The sequence below is a fragment of the Megalobrama amblycephala genome, linkage group LG4, assembly GCF_018812025.1.
Source record: "Megalobrama amblycephala isolate DHTTF-2021 linkage group LG4, ASM1881202v1, whole genome shotgun sequence".
NCBI lineage: Eukaryota > Metazoa > Chordata > Actinopteri > Cypriniformes > Xenocyprididae > Megalobrama > Megalobrama amblycephala.
In genome coordinates this window covers 55,290,088-55,309,614 of record NC_063047.1, presented here as the reverse complement: position 1 = coordinate 55,309,614, position 19,527 = coordinate 55,290,088, and the positions used below count along the sequence as shown (strand labels likewise).

General features: G+C 35.4%; 2 protein-coding genes across 2 annotated transcripts; both read left to right on the top strand.

Annotated features, from left to right (window-relative positions):
• Window positions 1–484: 484 nt before the first annotated feature.
• Window positions 485–8,663, top strand: ciz1b (cdkn1a interacting zinc finger protein 1b). Its single transcript, XM_048190093.1, has 16 exons — window positions 485–591; window positions 1,310–1,496; window positions 1,727–1,821; window positions 1,980–2,146; window positions 2,926–3,037; window positions 3,189–3,261; window positions 3,347–3,435; window positions 3,602–3,663; window positions 5,110–5,289; window positions 5,366–5,490; window positions 5,977–6,070; window positions 6,192–6,305; window positions 6,392–6,517; window positions 6,600–6,672; window positions 6,751–6,872; window positions 7,930–8,663. Exons 2-16 carry the CDS (start codon window positions 1,345–1,347, stop codon window positions 8,539–8,541), a joined length of 2,196 nt encoding a protein of 731 aa, XP_048046050.1. The 5' UTR covers window positions 485–591; window positions 1,310–1,344; the 3' UTR covers window positions 8,542–8,663.
• Window positions 8,664–9,809: 1,146 nt separating this feature from the next.
• On the top strand, window positions 9,810–18,131 carry surf4l (surfeit 4, like). Its single transcript, XM_048190092.1, has 6 exons — window positions 9,810–10,040; window positions 12,630–12,816; window positions 12,909–12,985; window positions 13,092–13,135; window positions 13,248–13,434; window positions 16,849–18,131. The coding sequence occupies exons 1-6, from the start codon at window positions 9,993–9,995 to the stop codon at window positions 17,113–17,115; spliced, it is 810 nt and encodes a 269-aa protein (XP_048046049.1). The 5' UTR covers window positions 9,810–9,992; the 3' UTR covers window positions 17,116–18,131.
• Window positions 18,132–19,527: the final 1,396 nt, after the last annotated feature.

Sequence of the window (19,527 nt, the reverse complement as noted above, 5' to 3'; positions counted from 1 at the left end):
AAGTAGTCAACATTTTAAGTCCCTATGTATGTAGTAGCAACTTGGTATAAAAGCTTTTTCAGGATAAGTTCCCTCCGCTTTGTGTCTATACAATGAAGTAGAAAGTAGGCTACCAGTAGGCTACCTAATGAAAAAGTACTAGAACCTAACAAAATAAATACTAGAGGCTAAAAAAGTACTGGTAGCATGAAAATAGATCATTTTTAGGAATTAAATGTTAAATTGGTTTGTCTTATGGTTTATTGTGACCAGTAACCTGTAACAGTAACCTGCTATTATCAGTCAGCTTAGTTTTCTCTGATAAATTTTATTGCACACAGGTTGTCAGTACACACACACACACACACACACACACACACACACACACACACACACACACACACACACACACACACACACACACACACAAAGATTATTGTAATTTTGTATTTTTTTTTTTTTTTTAAAGCAATTTTCTTGAGAAATAAATTCTTCTTCCGAGCCGGGTGAGGGCGCACTAGCGTTAAATGTCTGCAACCTCCAAAACACAGTACCAGAGGAAAAGTCATCTACCATAAACAAACTGATGGAGTGAGGCTTTTCATATCAAAGGTTCGCTGTTTCGTACGTTTCTGTTATGCTGTTTTATTCACAAATCAGGTGTGCTGTACATTGCAAGTTTTTACAGAGTTCACAGGCTAGTATTAGGTCTAGTATTAGACCTGCCTCTTGCTCTTTATAAAGCTTTGTCATAATATCCAGTGCTCTCTGTCTCTGCTGTCAGAAGGTGCAGTGCTCTCTATATTTAAGTACAACACCTTTGAGCCTTCTAATTTAAAGTTAATATGCTTGTGTTTTAATTTAACAAAGTATTTCTGTAAAAAAGCATAGAACGCTGTCAGAAATGCTCTGGGCATGCTTAACCACTTAAACTTTATTATTGCTTATTTATTTGCACAATGGCAAAAGCAACAAAATGTCTAACAGTGTAAAACCCAATGGATGAAAATAATGAAGTAACTTTTCTAATATGCTATATATGCTATTACAATATATGTATGTGTGTGTGTGTGTGTGTGTGTGTATATATATATATATATATATATATATATATGTATGCATATGCATATGCATGAAAATGTCCACTGCACAGGAATTACTCCCTTGCTTATAAGAAAATTCTAGAAAATATATTTTCGAAATATGTACAATAGTACTATTGTTTTAGACATGTTGATGATGCATGTTTGCTAGTGATGTTCCTAATTAGTACTGTAAGTTGCTTTGGATAAATATAAATGTAATGGTTTGCGTGCCCTGTTTTAAATAGGCACCTGGGATCGATGCACTGTACAAGCATTAAGAATGCTGAAAATAAAGCAGAAGCAGCAGCTCAAGCAAAAGATGCATGGAACGGCCATGTTAGAGCCTCACAGAAGAGGAGCACCAGTTGCTTCACTCCCATATTCACCTGATTGTCGCTCTCCTCAACAGAGGCATGTGCATCCTGGAAGACGGTAAGGGCTTATATTTTGTGGAAAATGATACTATACATGAAGACAGTTATTATCAGATTGTCTTTTGCACCTGTCCATCTCTACATAATGTAAGTTTTGCAACCGTTGAAAGCTTTAAATGATTGCCTGGATTTTTTTTTTTTTTTTTTTTTTTTTTTGTGAATGTGCATCAGTCTAACAAATAATAACCTGGTCATGTCATTTTCTTTCTCCAAATACCTGTGTAACAGACCACCAGCACCAAATGCCCCTCCACTTCTTCCTTCAATCAGACCATGCCATAATCCCATGCTACAGCAGTGTGGGCTCATGCACTCAATGCCAGGTAAAAGATTCACCTCATCCCATGTTCTGCTGTTATACTATATGTGTTAGATTTTACTATTTTATAACAATATCCCTTTGTTAGTTAACAAACACCTGTGTATAACCTCAGATTCTATTTCTTATTCTTTGTCTTTTCCCTTCTCTGAATCATTATAGATGTGTCCTTCAGTCACACCAAGTTGGTGTCAAGAGCATTTCTAGAGGGAGGGGTCAGGCAGTCTATTCTTGGGCCTCCTCCTATAGGCATTCCAGTAAGAGACCTCTGCATGAACTTTGCGGCTGATTGTTATCCCCATCCATGTGGATCACACATCAGTACTAGGGTAACTGTCTTTCCTCATTAACATAGATTTACAATATCCTCATGTCATTCCAAACCTGTATGACTTTCTTTCTTCCTGCTGAACACACACACACAAAAAAAGATATTTTGAAAAATGTTGGTAACCAAACAGTTTTGGTTACTTTTTGGCTTTAATTGTATGGACTAAAAAACACATTTCTCAAAATATCTTTTGTGTTTCACAGAATAAAGAAAGTCATACCGTTTTGGAACAATATGTGGGCAAGTAAATGTGTGCTGAACTGTATATACATCTGTGAGTTCCAATGTTCACTCCAATGTGAATAAGTTTATAGGAAAATACTATTCAGGCACAGGAAACAAATAGGGTAAAAGGGGAATTAATTTAATATATTCACACTATACATTCCTTGCATCATTTTAGTACAGTGTAATTTTTACTAAAATAAAAAAAAAACTGTGTTATTGTCATTTTATAATATACATCACTCTTTTTGTTTCTATCTATATCACTGTATTACTGTGAATAACATTTGTGTTATCACATCACAGCTTATATTTTATATCAAATTGAGTGAAATTTTTGACAGATGGCAGTGGTTAAATTTTTCATTGAAGCAGATGAAATCTTTGTTATGAAAGTGTATCACGTATTTATGACCTTTTGTCATAAATGGCTTTTGAAATGGCCTTTAATGTGTATTAAATTACAAAGCATTCACTAATTTTTGATTATGTTTACTTGTGTTGATTGAGATGGAGCATTGAGCATGTTTTGCATTTATTTTGTTATTTAAGGAGAGTTCAGTGCAGAGCCTAGACAGAAAGAAGGAGAATGTGCTAAACATAGCTGGGAAAAGTCATGGACAGATGAAAAAAACAAGCACTGATTCAGACATGGGAAAAGTGGGTGAGTACACACTAAACGCTTGAGGAGATGCCTCTACTTACGGAAGACTATTAACCAGTTGTGCGTTTTATTATAAAATGTTTTGTCAAATTCTATGTAAAGATCCACAATACATAAATTGTTCCTTCTCATACCCTAAATAAACCCAAAGGTACAGTTGGACAAATTCAATCTTCAGTCCCAGAACAAGCAGAGCCACCTTTGAAAAAGCACAGAGGTCTGAGGTAAGCTTGACTTTACAGATAGACTGAAATGAATGAGGCTGTTTTTGTTTCATACTCTTAAAACGTCACTGCCTATTTTGAACAGACCAATTGAACTGGGGGAAGAGTCTGCAAAAGGAGATAAGATACAGCAGCCACCAAAGTCAAACTCTGCAAGTGTTTCAGACCATGAAGGTATTTAGTGACTGTGTGTGTGGCACACAGAAAAAATTCACTCTCTTTGTTTACTTTTGAATTATACGGTTATCAAACTCTTCATCTGCAAACTTTAACATATTATATACCCTTGGGTTGTGTTGAAATGCTGAACATACTTTTATTTCCCCTCTAAATTATGCAGTGGATGATAACAGCTCTGCACAACTTGAAGAAGACAGTGTTGATCAGAACAGAGCAGCAGAGGTGCAGTATCCCATCATCAGTGATATATTTCCATCTTTACCTCTGGACATTCCCAATAACATCAGTACATCTCAATTAATGCAACTGAATACTAAAAGCACTGAATTTACTCTGTTTTAAAAAATATTTTGACACTTAAAGGGTTATTTCACCCAAAAATGAAAATTCTGTCATTAATTACTCACCCTCATGTCGTTCCAAACCCCTAAGACCTTCTTTCATTTTCGGAATACAAATTAAGATGAAATCCGAGACTTTTCTGATAGTTCATATGAGTACACTGGTTCAACATTAATGTTATGAAGCGACGAGAATCCTTTTGTGCGAAAAAAAAAAAAAACTTTATTCAACAATTTCTTCTCTTCTGTGTCAGTCTCTGACGCTGTTCATGTTGTAAACACAGTGCAGCACTTCCAAGTTGTACATCAGAATGCTAGCTTAGTATTTGCCAGCTTCTGCGTCAGCACCACACGGATACGTCAAGGTGCTCACGTGAACAGTGTCAGAGACTCACACGGAAGTGAATTGAAAAAAATTGAAAAAATTTGAAAAAAAAAAACAAAATTGGGGGGGTGAATTAACCATTTAATGCTTTCAGATGAACGTGAGTTTGTATAAACAAAAGACACATGCATTGTAATGCATGTCTAATTGTGCAGCACAAGAAATATTATACACTACCATCAAATGTTTGGGGATTTTTTTAATGTTTTTGAAAGAAGTCTCTTATGCTCACCAAGGCTGCATATATTTTATTTAAAAATACAGTAAAACTGTAACATTGTGAAATGTTATTAAAGCTTAAAAGAACTGCTTTCTATTTTAATGTTATAAAATGTGATTTATTCTTGTGATGGCAAAGCAGAATTTTTATTAGACATTACTCCAGTGTTCAGTGTCACATGATCCTTCAGAAATCATTCTGATATGCTGATTTGGGGCTTAAGAAACATAATGTTTCTTCAGCATATCAGAATGATTTCTGAAGGATCATCTGTGTTGAAAACAGATGTGCTGCTTAATATAGAAACTGGTACATTTTTTCATTGATGGAATAGAAAGTTCAAAAGAACATCATTTATTTGAAATAGTTTTTTTATCCATTTAATGCATCCTTGCTAGAAAAAAATTATATATAAAAAAATTAAATTCTACAAACTTGAATGGTAGTGTATGTGTTAGCAGAAAACCAATGTAATAGAATCACCTACCAACTGTATGCAGTCTTTTAGTTTATCTCAGGACCTTGTAAACCTGGTAATCCAGGATATCAGAAAGGGACATGATGTAACTATCTGTAAATCATGAAACTCCACACATAGGAGTTATATTATAACAAGAAATTCATCTGCCATGAAAAGAACTCCACCTCAAGAGAACAAATCAACAAGAGCTTACATTGTATTGAACCTGGAATACTTGTTTAATAAGAGCTGTGTCGTTCAGGTGCAGGGTGTTGGTACGTCTCTGAAGGTGACTATCCAGCGTAGCAGTGAGAGTCGAGCCTTCAGCACTTCACCTGAGGAGATGGCAGCAGGTGTAGGCCATGATGCCGATAAAGAGAGAAGCAAACACACAGTCAAATTCACCTGCCACATTTGCAACGTCACCTGTCCTGACCAGCTAGTAAGACTTGACTGTATGAAAATGAGGAGAGGAGTCAGTTGATCATGGTGTTTACTGAAGTGTTTGACCTCTGCAGGGCTTCCAGAGTCACATGATCAGTTCAGATCATCAGCAGCGTATGATGGAAATCCAGCATGTGAGTAACGCCTGTCTGGCCACACTGTTACCCCAAACCCAGGAGTCCCTGCAAGGAACAAACAGGCAAGTGATGCTCTCCATACTTTAAAGGTGTAGAGTGTATTTTCAATAGGTTAACTTACTCATAAGCGAAAACGAACCCTGTATAATGTCAGAACTATTGTCAACTGTTGTCAATGACAGTCCGAGAGATACAAGATTTAAAAAAAGAATGTACCAAGTTTATAGAATTGTAATCTTTGTGTTTATGTTGGTTTCGTATAATTATGCTAAATCGTATAATCAACTTCAATCAAAAAAAAAAACATATATATTTTTTTTTGCAAGTCTTTATTGTCACCATTGATCAGTTTAATGCATCCTTGCTGAATAAAAGTTCATTCTTTTTTTTTTTTTTAATTAACTGACCCTCAAATTTGAATGGTAGTGAATGTTACTCACATTTAAAATTTCAAATATCAAGTATGGCTTCATAGCAGATATTGTTAAAAAAAAAAAAAAAGTATAATACTGTATTTTAGAAAACAATTGTTTTTTGTTCTGTAACAGAGAGAGGAGGATGGGTCATCAGCGCTGGTGTCCTACCTGTCAGTGTCGTTTTTCTGGTGACCTCATTGAGCACAGACGAACAAAGAAACATAAGGTGACCTTAACATTAACAAAAACAAATATCACCAAAATCACTACAAAAAATATCCATATAAACTTGAGGAGTAGACTTTAAACCACTGACTGTATAAAATGTTGTCTTGTCTCCTCATTAGATGGCAAAAGTGTCTTCAAGACCTTTCTGTACCCTGTGTGAGCGCCACTTTAGGACTCCTCGCAAGTTTGTTGAGCATATGAAGTCTCCTGAGCACAAACATAGGGTTGAGGAGGTTTGTGTCTGTATTTTGTAGAAATTTGAATGTAAAATATATTAAATGACATCATTGAGACCTAACTATTAACACATTTGTTACAGTTAAGAAACGAGGGCGACCCAGAGGTTATGGAGGAGCTCATAACAGTGGATGCTATTGGCTGTTTTGAAGGGGAAGATGATTATGAGGAGGATAGAAATGAAGAAGAGGTTGCAGTGTTTGAGAAGGTTAGTTGCATGATTTCATGTGCTCTTCTAAATTTGAGTTTCATTTGGTACTCTGGAGTTTTTAATTGAATTTTGTTCATAGCATCCTGCTCATAGGGAGACTGCTCTTGAAGAGAGGACTAATTATGAGACATATGATCCAGACACACAATATGGTGAGGACACACATCTCTAGGTTTTCAAAGAACAGTTTCTGAGTAACTTAACAGTTCTGACTGCTTTCTGACCCTCAGGCACTAGTTTTGTGGTGCCTGTTGCTGGTTTCCTCTGTAAGCTGTGTCATAAATTCTACCACTTTGAGTCTTCTGCACGGGAAACTCACTGCAGGTCTCTTAAGCACTTCCAGAATTTACAGGTAAGGAAAATTATGGAATTAGTCATTTGACAGTAGTGGTGTATGCAAATCTAAAATCAGTGATACTACAATAATTCATTTATTAATTAACCATTTCAGTTGTATCCTACTCTTGGTGATTCTATGGGCCATCTCTTGCCATATGCGAGAGACTGTCCATGAAATTTCTTGGCGATGCATACATAGGGAGAACATGCAAACTGCACACAGAAAGGCCTCCTGGCTCAGCCGGGACTCAAACTCCTTGCTATGAGGCGACATTGCTATCCACTGAGCTACTGTGCTGCCCACACTACAATAATAGCCTGGTGTAAAAGTGACACATTCAAAAAATTTAATGGGCCAGTCTGATTCTGAACTTTCATTAATTACATACAGTCATACCTCAAATGTGAATTTTGAAGCTGCTGTAGTTTTTTAAATGCCTACACTACTGTTGAAATGTTTGGGGTCAGTAAAATGTTTCTGAAATTAGTCTCTTGTGCTCACTAAGGCTGCATTTATTTGATCAAAATAAAGTAAAAAAACAAAAAAAACATAATTTTGAGAAATATTTTGTTTTCTATTTTAATATATTTTAAAATGTAACATATTCCTGTGATGGCATAGCTGAATTTTCAGCAGTTTTTCACTCCAGTCTTCAGTGTCACATGATCCTGCTTAGTATTTTTGTGTAAACTGTTTTTTTTAGGGTTTTTCGTGGAATAGAAAATTTAAAAACATCATTTATTTGAAATAGAAATATTTTGGAACATTATAAATCTCTTTACTGTCACTTTTGTTCACTGCAAGGACTACAACAATATATGAGACTTAATGCGCATGACGAATCAGAACCAGACAATAATTTATTTATAAACTGAAAACTGCTTTCTAAAAACCTGTAGGATATTCCAAAGGGAGGGTGAATTAGCCATTATGGGTTGGCTTACATTCACTACTGACAAACATGTCTGTGTAAATAACATAGGAGGAAATTTTTTTGTTGAACAAAAAGCAAAAAAAAGTATATAAACTAATGCACTGCAAAATGCTTAGTGTTGTATTTGATTTTCAGAAGCATAACACCCTAAAGATGCAGAAGAACTGTGAGAGTGATGCCTCATGTAGCAGCTCAATGGGGGACCCTCGAGGCCTGGAGCTCATTGCTTCCTGCGCCACTGAGACCATGATTTCTGACAGCAGCCAAGCAGATCTCAACAGATTACACATCAATTCCTCCAGAAAGCACTTACACTCAAGGAAGCTTAAGCCATCTAAAAGAGCTCACAAATCCAAGACTTTACTCTCAAAAATCTCTGTGGCTCCACAGAACCCTTCCGTGGTCATGAAGCACTTAATATGTACTCCACATTGTAGCTCAAGGTCAAGCCAAGAGTCACACTGCCAAGAAAGCAATAGGCCTGACTCAAGTGTTCAACTACAGCAAACAGAGTCCGGTGAAAAAGAAAAGACATCCTGTGACCCTGTGCTTTACTCAGAAGAGCTAGAAAATGTGAGCGCAACACCCACATTCAGACCGTGTCATGTATTACAGTTGAACTCAGAGGAGAATGTTACAAAACCAATTGAGGTTAAAGAGACAGTGAGCAAAGACCAAACAAAAAATATCCTTCATGTTCATAAGAGTCCATCAAGTGTTTTCATGAAAACTGTGAAGAAAACCTGAGACAAAAAATAAATCAGTTGTAATAATTATAAAATTAATGTGAGCAGGGCGGGCGAGAGCCGTGAGGGAACGGCGCGAGGCCGGTGACGCGAGTGATAATGAGCGTCACCTGCGAGGCGTGCCGGCCTCGAGTCTCTCACGGAGGAGCTCCGGAGGCATAAAAGGAGGAGCGACATCAGTGAAGGACGAGAGAGGACCAGGCCTGGACTTTACGTTATGTTTTATTATGTTTGTGTGGCCGGCAGACGTCTGCGAGGGTCTGCCGGCATTACTTTCGTTTTGTTCTTTGTTTATTTTACATTAAAGTTACGTTGAATGTTCGCCGGTTCCCGCCTCCTTCTTCCCACATCTATGAACTGTGTTACATAATGTTTATTTAAATCCAGAGATTTTGTAAATATCTTTTGTTTTCATTGCATTTTATTTTATAAATAATTATCAATAATATAATAATTGTTGAACAACAGTGTTTTATTTATCAGTAAGATTTATTAATCTTGGTTAATGTTGATAATTGAATTTTAATTAATTATTCATTCTTATTCATAATACATTAATTTGTATAACTTATTAAAATGTATTACCCAAAATAATAATAATAAAAAAAATGCTGTAAATGTATGGATAATTGTTAGTTCATGTTATGCAATAATTAATGTCAATGTCTAAAATCTTATTGTGATGAGCTGCCATTTATTTATATCCATGAATTTGAATCTTTGTCCATCAGTTAAACTGCAGTACACAATTTGTCAGTGGTTAAAGAGTGTTTATCCCAAAGGTTTTTTGAAAGCACATTGGTCACCTTCATTTAACACTGGTGAAGAAAAGGAAGCAAAACTAAAATGTCTAGAATTGTAAGTAAAACAGATTACTAGTTTTTTTTTAAAAAAATCCACACAGATATTGTTTAATAATTAAAAAAAAAATTGGCGACAATTTGTTAAAAATAATCAGAATTTTGATGAAGTAATTGTGATAAAAATATATATATAGGATGTATGTTTCTATATATACAATTTAGACATTATGCTGTGTACAAGAAGACCATGTGGACATTCTGAATCACGGGACAATCTCCCTCATATATATATATATATATATATAGAGAGAGAGAGAGAGAGAGAGAGAGAGAGAGAGAGAGAGAGAGGTCCACCCTATTTCACCAAGATTACTGGGGTAGATTGTTAGACGTCACTGCTTGAGCTCTACATTCTGGCTGCATCAGTACACGTGGCATGCAGATATATGTGTGTCCTACAGGGGGCGACAGAACGAACTGCAGGGCATTATGGGGCGGAGATGGCATTCTAGTACACACACAGACGACGGCAAAGCAAGTCTAGTACGAGACCTGTAACATACTAGTAGCGGACAAAGATATCGATAAACGGCACGCAAACAATCAAAGGTGTCCTGCAGACGGGATTCGTCTCCTGGATTTTGGTGTCATGGCTCAAAATGATTTAATGAGCAACGCGGAGGACGTGGCGGATCAGGTGAGAGAAGAGAAGGCCCTGCCAGGCAACTTGCACACTAAATCGTGGAGACTACACTGCTTCACTAAACAAACAGTTCCTAAGTTCGGTAAAGTCCATGTGTGCGTGTATAGTTCAGGTCATGTTTGCTTGACTGCAAATTAGATTTGTTTATTAACTAACTTCTTGTCTTGTGACTCTGATGGAGGAAATGAACTAACGTTACTACTAGTGATACCGATCTAGAAGAACTGAGCCAAACCTTGATTTTCCAGGGCTGCTTTCGAGTATTGATAAGGACTGTATGGCATATATTTATATATTCGCGGTATATAAATACATATACTGTATTTTTGTGTGCCCAAAATGTTAGAACGTCATACAAACTTTAAATAATTTGCATCAGTGCAGTCAAACATCTGTGCGTTTGATGAAGCAAGAGGAGATGCACTGTTACTATACTCTTATGATCGTCACCATATGATGACTGATTAGGAAAAGATTAGGTTTTGTTGTCCAGTTTCAAAAGAAATGTGACAGCTGGACATTATTTGAATGCATTTATGTTGCATAATTTGCATGTTTATTGAATGTGTTTGGGGCTCTTTTTCATGTTTCTGCTTATTTGGGGCTTAATAACATGAAGCAACTTTAGCATGATGTCGTTATTGTAAAGGCGTATAATGGAGTTGTGATTTGGTTTATCAGTTTTATAGTTTTCAAGGCCCGAAACAAGGCCATTAGTGAAATCATCTCAGGTTATTCATTTTTAGCCCAGTTTTCAATGTCATTTTGGTAAATTGATTAAATCCCAGCCACTCACAGCTATACGTTTTTCTTATTTATCCGCAGTTTTATCACATGGCGACTGGAACAATATTAAAAATAATTTTTCTGTTATTCATACAACTCTCATTTAGTAATCTGTCTTTTTTTTGACGTAACAGAGAGCAAATATTACTCTGATATTCACGGAAGCAAGTCAAATACCCTCCAGGCATGCAGACTAATATTGACACACAGGCAGACATTGGCCCTGAGATCTTTTCCCATTCATTTAGCTGTGCTTGGTACTTGTTGAATGCTGATTGGCTCGTTTTCTTCTTAGTGCTGATGTGGATCGTCTGGGGGCGGGGCTTAGAAGAGGCCAGTGTCAAAGCTCACGATAAGCCTCGAGTTAATCACAGGCAGGTTTAGAGAATGTTATTGCCCATTTTAAAAAAACTGCCTTGTATTTAGCTAGTCTGCACATGTTTTTTTTTTTTTTAAATAACAAAATTCTGTAGTTTACCAATGTCTTTTAAAAGCATATTATTAGTTCTTACTTTCATTACTTTTAATCAACTTTTAAGAAGAATGAATTAGGGTTGATATTTTCATTTATTCTTACAGTCGGGCTCATGTTACAGGTTATGTGATGAGAGTATAAGATCATGTAGTAATCCTGTCAGAGTAAATTGCAGCATCTTTATCCTTCCCTGTACATATTTATTCAACACCTGTTGCATGTGGAAGTGGAAAAGACTTTATGCTAGTAAACCACAGTGATATTTAAAGGCTGGAGTTGTAGCCCTTTTCTCATGAGTCATCGGTTGCAAATGGATGTGCTTTTGGCCACCTGTGCCCTGATAATGACTAAAATGTAGGGAAAAGTGAAAAGGGTAATTGGAGCTCAGGGGTTGAACATTAAACAACATGCATTTGAAGAGCTGCTTCAGCACTTACTTGATGTAATATAACGTTTGTGTAAATCTAAAACATTCTCATTAGGGAAATAAATGTATTTTTATTTTTTGCTATTTATTCCTGTTTGAGGTTTGTATAAAGCTGTAAAACAGCTAAGTTCATAAATCTGTGCTAGACTATAATAAATGTCCTTCCCTTTTATGTTGGCCTAACCTGCCATTCAAATGTTCGGGGCTGGTAAAACATTTTTTGAAAGTCTCTTATGCTCACCAAGCCTGCATTTATTTGATCAAAAATTAATACTGTATTATATATTACAATTTAATGGATCCTTGTTAAATCAAAGTCTTTTTCTCTTGAATTAATTATTCAGTTGCCAATACATTTTTAACAGTCACTTGTTGCCACCTGGTGACAATAACAATGCAATCATTATTTGAAGCGTCAAGTTACTTTCAAAAGGTGATTTGCTCTATTTTGATTGCTGCAATAGGCATCAGTGTTTATATCCAAACTATAAACTTTTATCCCAGTACTTCTGTGATAATATAAATATTTATAACACATAAATAATGATACTGTGTGGATGAAAAGACTGTTTGTGAAGCTGTTTCATACTTACCCATGACATCTCTGGGTCAGCGGCAGAGCCAATTCAGATTTGAATGTTCCAGTGTGATTTTGTCAAAGGTTTAATAGACGCATCCGAATCGTTGTCAATTAGGAATGAGATCGCATGGGTGTTTGATTCCAGATTGCGATCTTTTAACGATCAATCATGCAGCTCTACCATTAGATGTACATGTGTTCAGAATGATATTACATCATTTGTTAGTGGTGTTTGCAAAGGCAAGCTTTACTGTTGCTGCCGTTCATACCTAGACTTGGGGATTTTTATATGTTTGTCTTTTTGTTCATCTCTAGTTCCTTCGAGTGACGAAGCAGTACCTGCCCCACATAGCACGCCTCTGTCTGATCAGCACGTTCCTGGAGGACGGCATTCGGATGTGGTTCCAGTGGAGTGAGCAGAAAGAATATATTGAGACGACGTGGGGCTGTGGGTTCTTTCTGGCCACATTGTTTGTCTTAATCAATTTACTCGGACAGCTGGGTAAGAAGTTTGTTCAGCCGAAAAAAATATTCGACTTGGAACATCTTCAGATTTTTATATGTAACGTTTTATTAATCTTATCTGTTAAACAGGTGGTTGTATACTGATCCTGAGCAGGAATTTTGTGCAGTATGCCTGCTTTGGTTTATTTGGGATCATCGCCTTACAGGTGTGAGCATTCTGAGTTAATGCAATTTTAATTAGATGTTATCTGTGGATAGGACTATAATTGAGTTAAACTGTTTAATAACGGTCCTGATCTTTATCTGCTCCAGACTGTTGCCTATAGCATTCTTTGGGACCCAAAGTTTTTGATGAGGTAAGGTTTTTTGTTATTGTTGTTGATTTTTGCAGGGTACGGCAGGTTTGAGTAGTTCATCCTATGTTTTATGCTCTGATCTCATCGTTCTTGACTTCTCTCCTCTGTTCAGGAATTTGGCTTTGGGTGGAGGTCTGCTGCTGCTCCTTGCTGAGTCCCGCTCTGAGGGCAGGAGTATGTTTGCTGGTGTTCCCACTATGAGAGAAAGCTCTCCTAAACAGTACATGCAGCTCGGTGGCAGAGTCCTGCTGGTGCTTATGTTCATGACTTTGCTGCACTTTGATACCAGCTTCCTCTCGGTGAGCAAACACTCTCAACCTGGTTGTTTTCAACCATTTAAATTACATTTCATCCAAAAATCCAAAGGAAAAAATATAAATTGTGCATAACAAAAATGACCATTTTATGACCATTAAGATCATTTTCATGACAATCACATTTACCACTCTCCAGACACATTCTTTATTTATATATTTTTTTTTTTATTAGACAGTAATTGTTTTTTAACTGGATTCTTTTATTATGTAATATGTGTAATATGTTCGTGACAACTTACAATTTAAATTTGGGAAAATAATATATTTTTCTTTGTATTATAGAAATAAGAATTCCCCTCACACTGCACTAGGTAAAGATTATTGAATAATATCATAATAGGTATTCTAACTTGCCTAATTTTAAATTTACAGTAGCTCATATAGTAACCCAGAGGTCATGCATTTTTATTTTTAGGTTTTTCTTACTTTCTGAAAAAAATAAAAATACAGTAATGAGTAGCATTTGGATAAAAATATTTATTTTGAATTGTTATTAATTTAATATTAAATGATATTTCACTTAATTTAATTATATATTTAATTACTTCTATGATACCATTTTTTTAATTATAAATTATTTTAAAAAAGTGGTTTGTTAGTGCATTTACTAATATTAACTAAAATGAGCAATAGATTTGTTACAGTATTTATTATCTTTGTTAGTGTTAATAAAAATACAACTTTTCATTGTTAGTTCATGTTTGCTCAGGACCATTGAATAATATTAACTTAGTAAATGTTAAAATGAACATTAATATTAATAAATGCTTTAGAAGTATTTTTGTATGTTAGTTCATGTTGTTAATTAATGTATGTAACTACAAGTACAAAAAGAAATCAAGCAACACTTGTGCCATGTGTGGTGAAGGGAATTTTTAATGGTTTCTAAAAAAAAATGACGCATTTCAGCTTGAGAGCCTTCCTCAGGGTATACAACAAACACAATACAATGAACTAATAAAAGGTCACACTCCATTTTAGAGCTAATGTACCTACAGTACAGTAATGTTAACAAATGGAACCTTATTGTAAAGTGTTACCACAAAAGTTTGCTCATGTGGCTGAGGAGTCTACTCAGAGGAGAACAATAGTCTACTTTTTAAGAATGTCATTCAGAGGGATTATTAGACACAGTGAATGCAGAGAAATCTTAATGGATTTAATTATTATAATTTTTTTATTAATAGTATTGTTTTTTATGTATATGCACTACTATTCAAAAGCTTGGAACAAATTAACGTTAGTGATGATTAGACTGTACAGAAATTGAAATCTACAGGTAACACTAATACACACTAAATACACTTAGTCACGCAATGCTGATGTTGTTAGCATTAACAATTTGAGAACAAAGTATAACAATAATAATTTGCATGGTTTGACGTGATATGAGCTAAGCGACCGTTAGATTTAATCACCATTGGCAGCGCAATTTACCGTAATGTTTTTTTCCCTCAGTCTGAACAAAAGTGGCAGACATGTTACTTACTTGTTCAGATGAAATTCTCCAGTGAAAATTCTTATTTTGGTCATACTTCCAAGATGTAGAATCTGTGATTCCGAAGTACAGTATCCACACCGATGTGGTGATTGACAGCAAACATTATATTCTTCTGCGCTGAGGATTTGTGCCGAGGCACAACGCACGTACATATATTAATTCCGCAAACAACTGCAATTGCAGGCTTCAAACAGAAATGGCGACAAAGATGCAAAATTACGGACTGCAGCTTTAAATAATGAGAACTATTTGCATTGATGCCTTCATCAGGACATCATCCTCAGGATCACAAACTAAACAAGGTTAACATTAGCAGCTCCATTCATTTGTAAAAAATATCTACTGAATTTGCAGCAGAAAATGACATTTATAATATTACAGCAATTTCTCCATAACACTATTTTAAATTAATACTTCATTTATCTTTAAACACTTTTTAGAAACAAGCTTAGATACTTGATGTAAAACTTCAGTCAGCCCTGTTTACATGTGCGTTTGAATGTGGACTCCTTTTTGTTTATAGTTGGCCTTTTCTGGCTTTATAATTGTGCTCATAAACCCAGCATCTTATGACTTGGCAGAACGTCTAAAATGTTATTGCACCAGGTTTAGCTGTTTGTTCTGGTAAGTGCTTCAGGCTCACAATCAAACAGATGATGGTGTGATTGTTGCTCAGGATGTGGGATTGTGGTAGAGTATTTGTATTAATTGCGTCATGATGCAACCTGAAATACAAGCTTACTTAAAACCAAATTAAGTTTATCTATAAAATGTTACATTTATAATAGAAACTGCTCATGGCTTGTTTGGTTTGCAAACATGAAAGCTATAAAGGTTATTAGCACTGATTTCATTCATCTCCATGGAACAATTCTGAGAAACAGTCTGTTCCGATACAGTCATGGATAACATAAGCAAAATGTGAGCATTACATTCAGTTATAATTCGTCTAATTGTACATAGTTAGGATAGCAAAATACATACTTAGAATTGTCAGACTTTAAAAAGGGAGGCTTTGCATGCGTTTTATTGTTGTTGACATTAAAAGGCCAGATGTCTGTACTCTTCAGTATTTTGGCATAAATTCAACTGACATCCATATTAGGCAATGTGGATGGATTGGATGGCTTACCCTTATTCTCAAAAACCATAAACAAAACTACACAAGATAAAAAAAAAACCAAAAAAAAAACCCAATATGACATGGACTACATTAACAGGTACAATTTCAATGAAGATTTCAAAATGGTTTGTGCCTAACACAATATACAGTACTGGTAAGATTTTTTTTTTTTTCTTTATGCTTATGCTCACCATGGCTGCATTTATTTGATTTAAAAAAAATACAATAAAAAATTATATTATTACAATTTAAAATAACTGTTTTCTTGTGTAGTATATTTCAAAATGTAATTTATTCCTGTGATGGCACAGCTTAATTTTCAGTATCATTACTCCTGTCTTCATTGTCACATTTTATTTCAGAAATCATTCTAATATGCAGATTTGGTGCTCGAGAAATATTTCTTATCAAAGTTGAAAACTCTTACCAACTGCTTATTGAGCTTATGCAGTTCACGGCAATGATAATAAATTTAGTATTTAAGGATATTTTATTTCCTTTTGAATGTTAAACTGTTTTTCCCTCCTGTGTTAGATCACCACTTGATGTTTAATGTAAACTCCAAAAATCTAATGTGTCCCTAAACCGGTTGAAATATGTGCCTTCTACTATGTAATAATCATTTTGACCACTAGAGGTCAGACGTAGACAAGTTTTGAGTTGCATAGATGATTTCTGCGGTGTCAAATCCTGCTTCCTGTGTTACAGTTTTACATCAGTCGCATGTCTCATTGACTTCCTTTTTCTAAAGTATCTGTGTTTGCTTTTGCAGATTTTGCAGAACCTGGTGGGTACAGCTCTTATTGTCCTGGTGGCTATTGGTTTCAAGACTAAACTGGCAGCCCTCACCCTGGTCATCTGGCTTCTGGCCATCAATGTGTACTTCAACGCTTTCTGGACCATACCAGCCTACAAGCCCATGCACGACTTCCTCAAGTACGACTTCTTCCAGACCACATCAGTGATCGGTGGCCTTTTGCTGATAGTAGCATTAGGTCCAGGTGGAGTGTCCATGGATGAGAAGAAGAAGGATTGGTGAGACGGGACTGAACTCAAACGGCTCACTCGCTCACTCTGTAGTTTGCCCTTTGGCAATTTTTTTCTGTGCAGTTATCACACAAAGCAGGTACACTACTTAGAGAGGAAGGAGCCAATTGAGACGTGGCCTCACAAATACCCCAGGACCAACAGAATGACCTGATCTCAACATATCATGCACTGTCTATGTTTTCATCTTGCGTGCTTACTGAATTATTTCTACTAGCACTTTTAGACATATTAGTTAATCGTATTTATTTTCTAAGGTTCAGGTCAGATTCTGTTATTTGAGAACCCCCTTGAAAATCTGGAACATCCATGTTATAAAAGCTGCGACCACGTTGAACGAATAACAAATTCATCTCCTTTGCCATTTTCTCTGCCTTTTTATTTCGGTGCCAATTACAAGTCAGAGTACCAAAGACGCATCCTCCCAAGATATACATCATTTTGCCTTCGAGTTCATTTAAGCCATTTTAGTTCATCACAAAATGGCTTGTTGATGTCTAAGTTTTTTCATGGGTCAGCCGTGTCACTTTTCTGTCGCTGGGCCGGACTTCAACTGATATCGTTGCTGTGTTGAAAATTACTACACACTGGGTTTACTGCACACACATTTTATGTGTCAATCTCATGTCAAGAGGCAAAACGAGTTTGCAAAGAGAGTTTCTTATCGATTAATATTTTTTACCATTTCAAAGTAGTTAAACGTAAAGATGAAAAAGTTTAATGGCCATTTTGAAGAATGCTTCATTCCATTCTAAAGATTCATTGGCTTTTCATGTTAATGTAGAAGTTTATCGTGTTTGCTGTCTGTTGTCAGGTCACTTTAAAGTTTACAACAGGTGAATTATAGTGTTTCTCGAAACAAGCAGAGTGAGATGAGAATATTGAAACCCTGTGGTTTGTCAGACTCAGTGTTTATCCTCTTTGTACAAAAAAAAGAGAAGAACTGAAAAATATTGGTTTTCTAAGTGTTTTAAATATGTTTTGACATAAAGGGAAAAGAAAAAATGATGTTGGTTGTTTAGTTGTGTTTTTTTCTTCTTCTTTTTTTCTAATAGTTAACCATTTTTTGAGTAACCAACAATAAAACTAGTGATATTCAAAGAGCAAAACTATTTTTGTCTACATGACATGCAGGGAAAAAAGGAAAAAGATCTGATACTGAAGGTGGTAGTCTGGACATAGTTTAATGTTGTCGATTAATCGCAATTAATCTCATCTAACATAACAGTTTGTGTTTACATAATGTTATTTTATTACATTTATATATGTGAATGAGGAAAACCTCCTCTATATGTCCTTTTTTTTTTTTTTTTTTTTTTTTTTTTTAAATCTTTTTAGATTAAAACATTTCGGCTGTCCTATCTAGACAACAGCATTTACGATTTTGGACTTAAGTTTGAGATAAGGCCAAGCAGACCACCAGGAAAGCCTTACAGGACCACCACAGTCTATTCTTTCGCGGACGCAGATCTATATGGTCAATGATGGTCTGCAGTGCGTTAAGGTGATTTTATTCATATACATACACAATAATGTAGATTTTGTGTTTTGACTGAGAGACGTGGAATCACTACTACTTCTATGTCCTTGTTAGTTTTATAAAGCTAAAAAAAATCTTTACCTAAAAGCAGATATAATTGTTGTGGAATATATGCCACATTAGCAAAAATGTTCACCAAAATATAATTTTTACTAAAGTAAGACTGCGATAACTTGATATTAACACCTCTGTCACCAGGGAAATAAAAATGTTAGCTAATGTTCTGATTCTGAAAGCTTTTTAACGCATATTTAAGATTTTATTAAAGCAATAATTTCAGTAACTGTGTAAATTTCGTAAGTTTCGGAAATTTTGCTTCTCCATGCAGCAAGCAACCCATGACACGAAAATACATTCCTGATTTTGAGCAGCAGAGGACGCTAAAGCTGTTTGCGTCAAACTATTTCCTTACATTTGATACTTACATTTTTACTCTTATGTAGCCGTTATCATAGATTCAGTTACTTGCCCTCTCAAGTCTTCAAATTAGGTACTTTCTTTTAAGATAACTGTTGTCTTTTCTTCTACTGTTTCTGTTAATTACATATTGTGGACTATAAAACACAAAGTGCAAAATACATTAATCATTATTCATATTGAACGGGGCGTGTTGTCAATAAAAAGCCATTAGCATTCTATTAATTTGAAAGTTAGCATATTAATGATAAGCTTTTCAGCAAAAATCAAAGAGTAAACATTTATGAAACAGCAAAAATTGTAAAAAAAAAAAAAAAAAAAAAGTTAGAAGGAATGCCTAGAAACTGTTTTTTCCAACAGATACATGACAACTTACCCCAATGTTACATGAAATATACTCTTGTCCTGAGAGCACAGTTCAACCTTTCAGCTAAAGTCCGCCTTCGT

Bases quoted from the DNA above. Each gene is read 5' to 3' on its own strand.
- ciz1b (XM_048190093.1), top strand. From the start codon at position 1,345: ATGCTGAAAATAAAGCAGAAGCAGCAGCTCAAGCAAAAGATGCATGGA. The intron at 3,436-3,601 runs GTATTTAGTGAC...TAAATTATGCAG, and splicing joins AAGTGTTTCAGACCATGAAG to TGGATGATAACAGCTCTGCA. The intron at 6,306-6,391 runs GTTTGTGTCTGT...CATTTGTTACAG, and splicing joins ACAAACATAGGGTTGAGGAG to TTAAGAAACGAGGGCGACCC.
- surf4l (XM_048190092.1), top strand. From the start codon at position 9,993: ATGGCTCAAAATGATTTAATGAGCAACGCGGAGGACGTGGCGGATCAG. The intron at 10,041-12,629 runs GTGAGAGAAGAG...GTTCATCTCTAG, and splicing joins CGGAGGACGTGGCGGATCAG to TTCCTTCGAGTGACGAAGCA. The intron at 13,136-13,247 runs GTAAGGTTTTTT...TCCTCTGTTCAG, and splicing joins GACCCAAAGTTTTTGATGAG to GAATTTGGCTTTGGGTGGAG.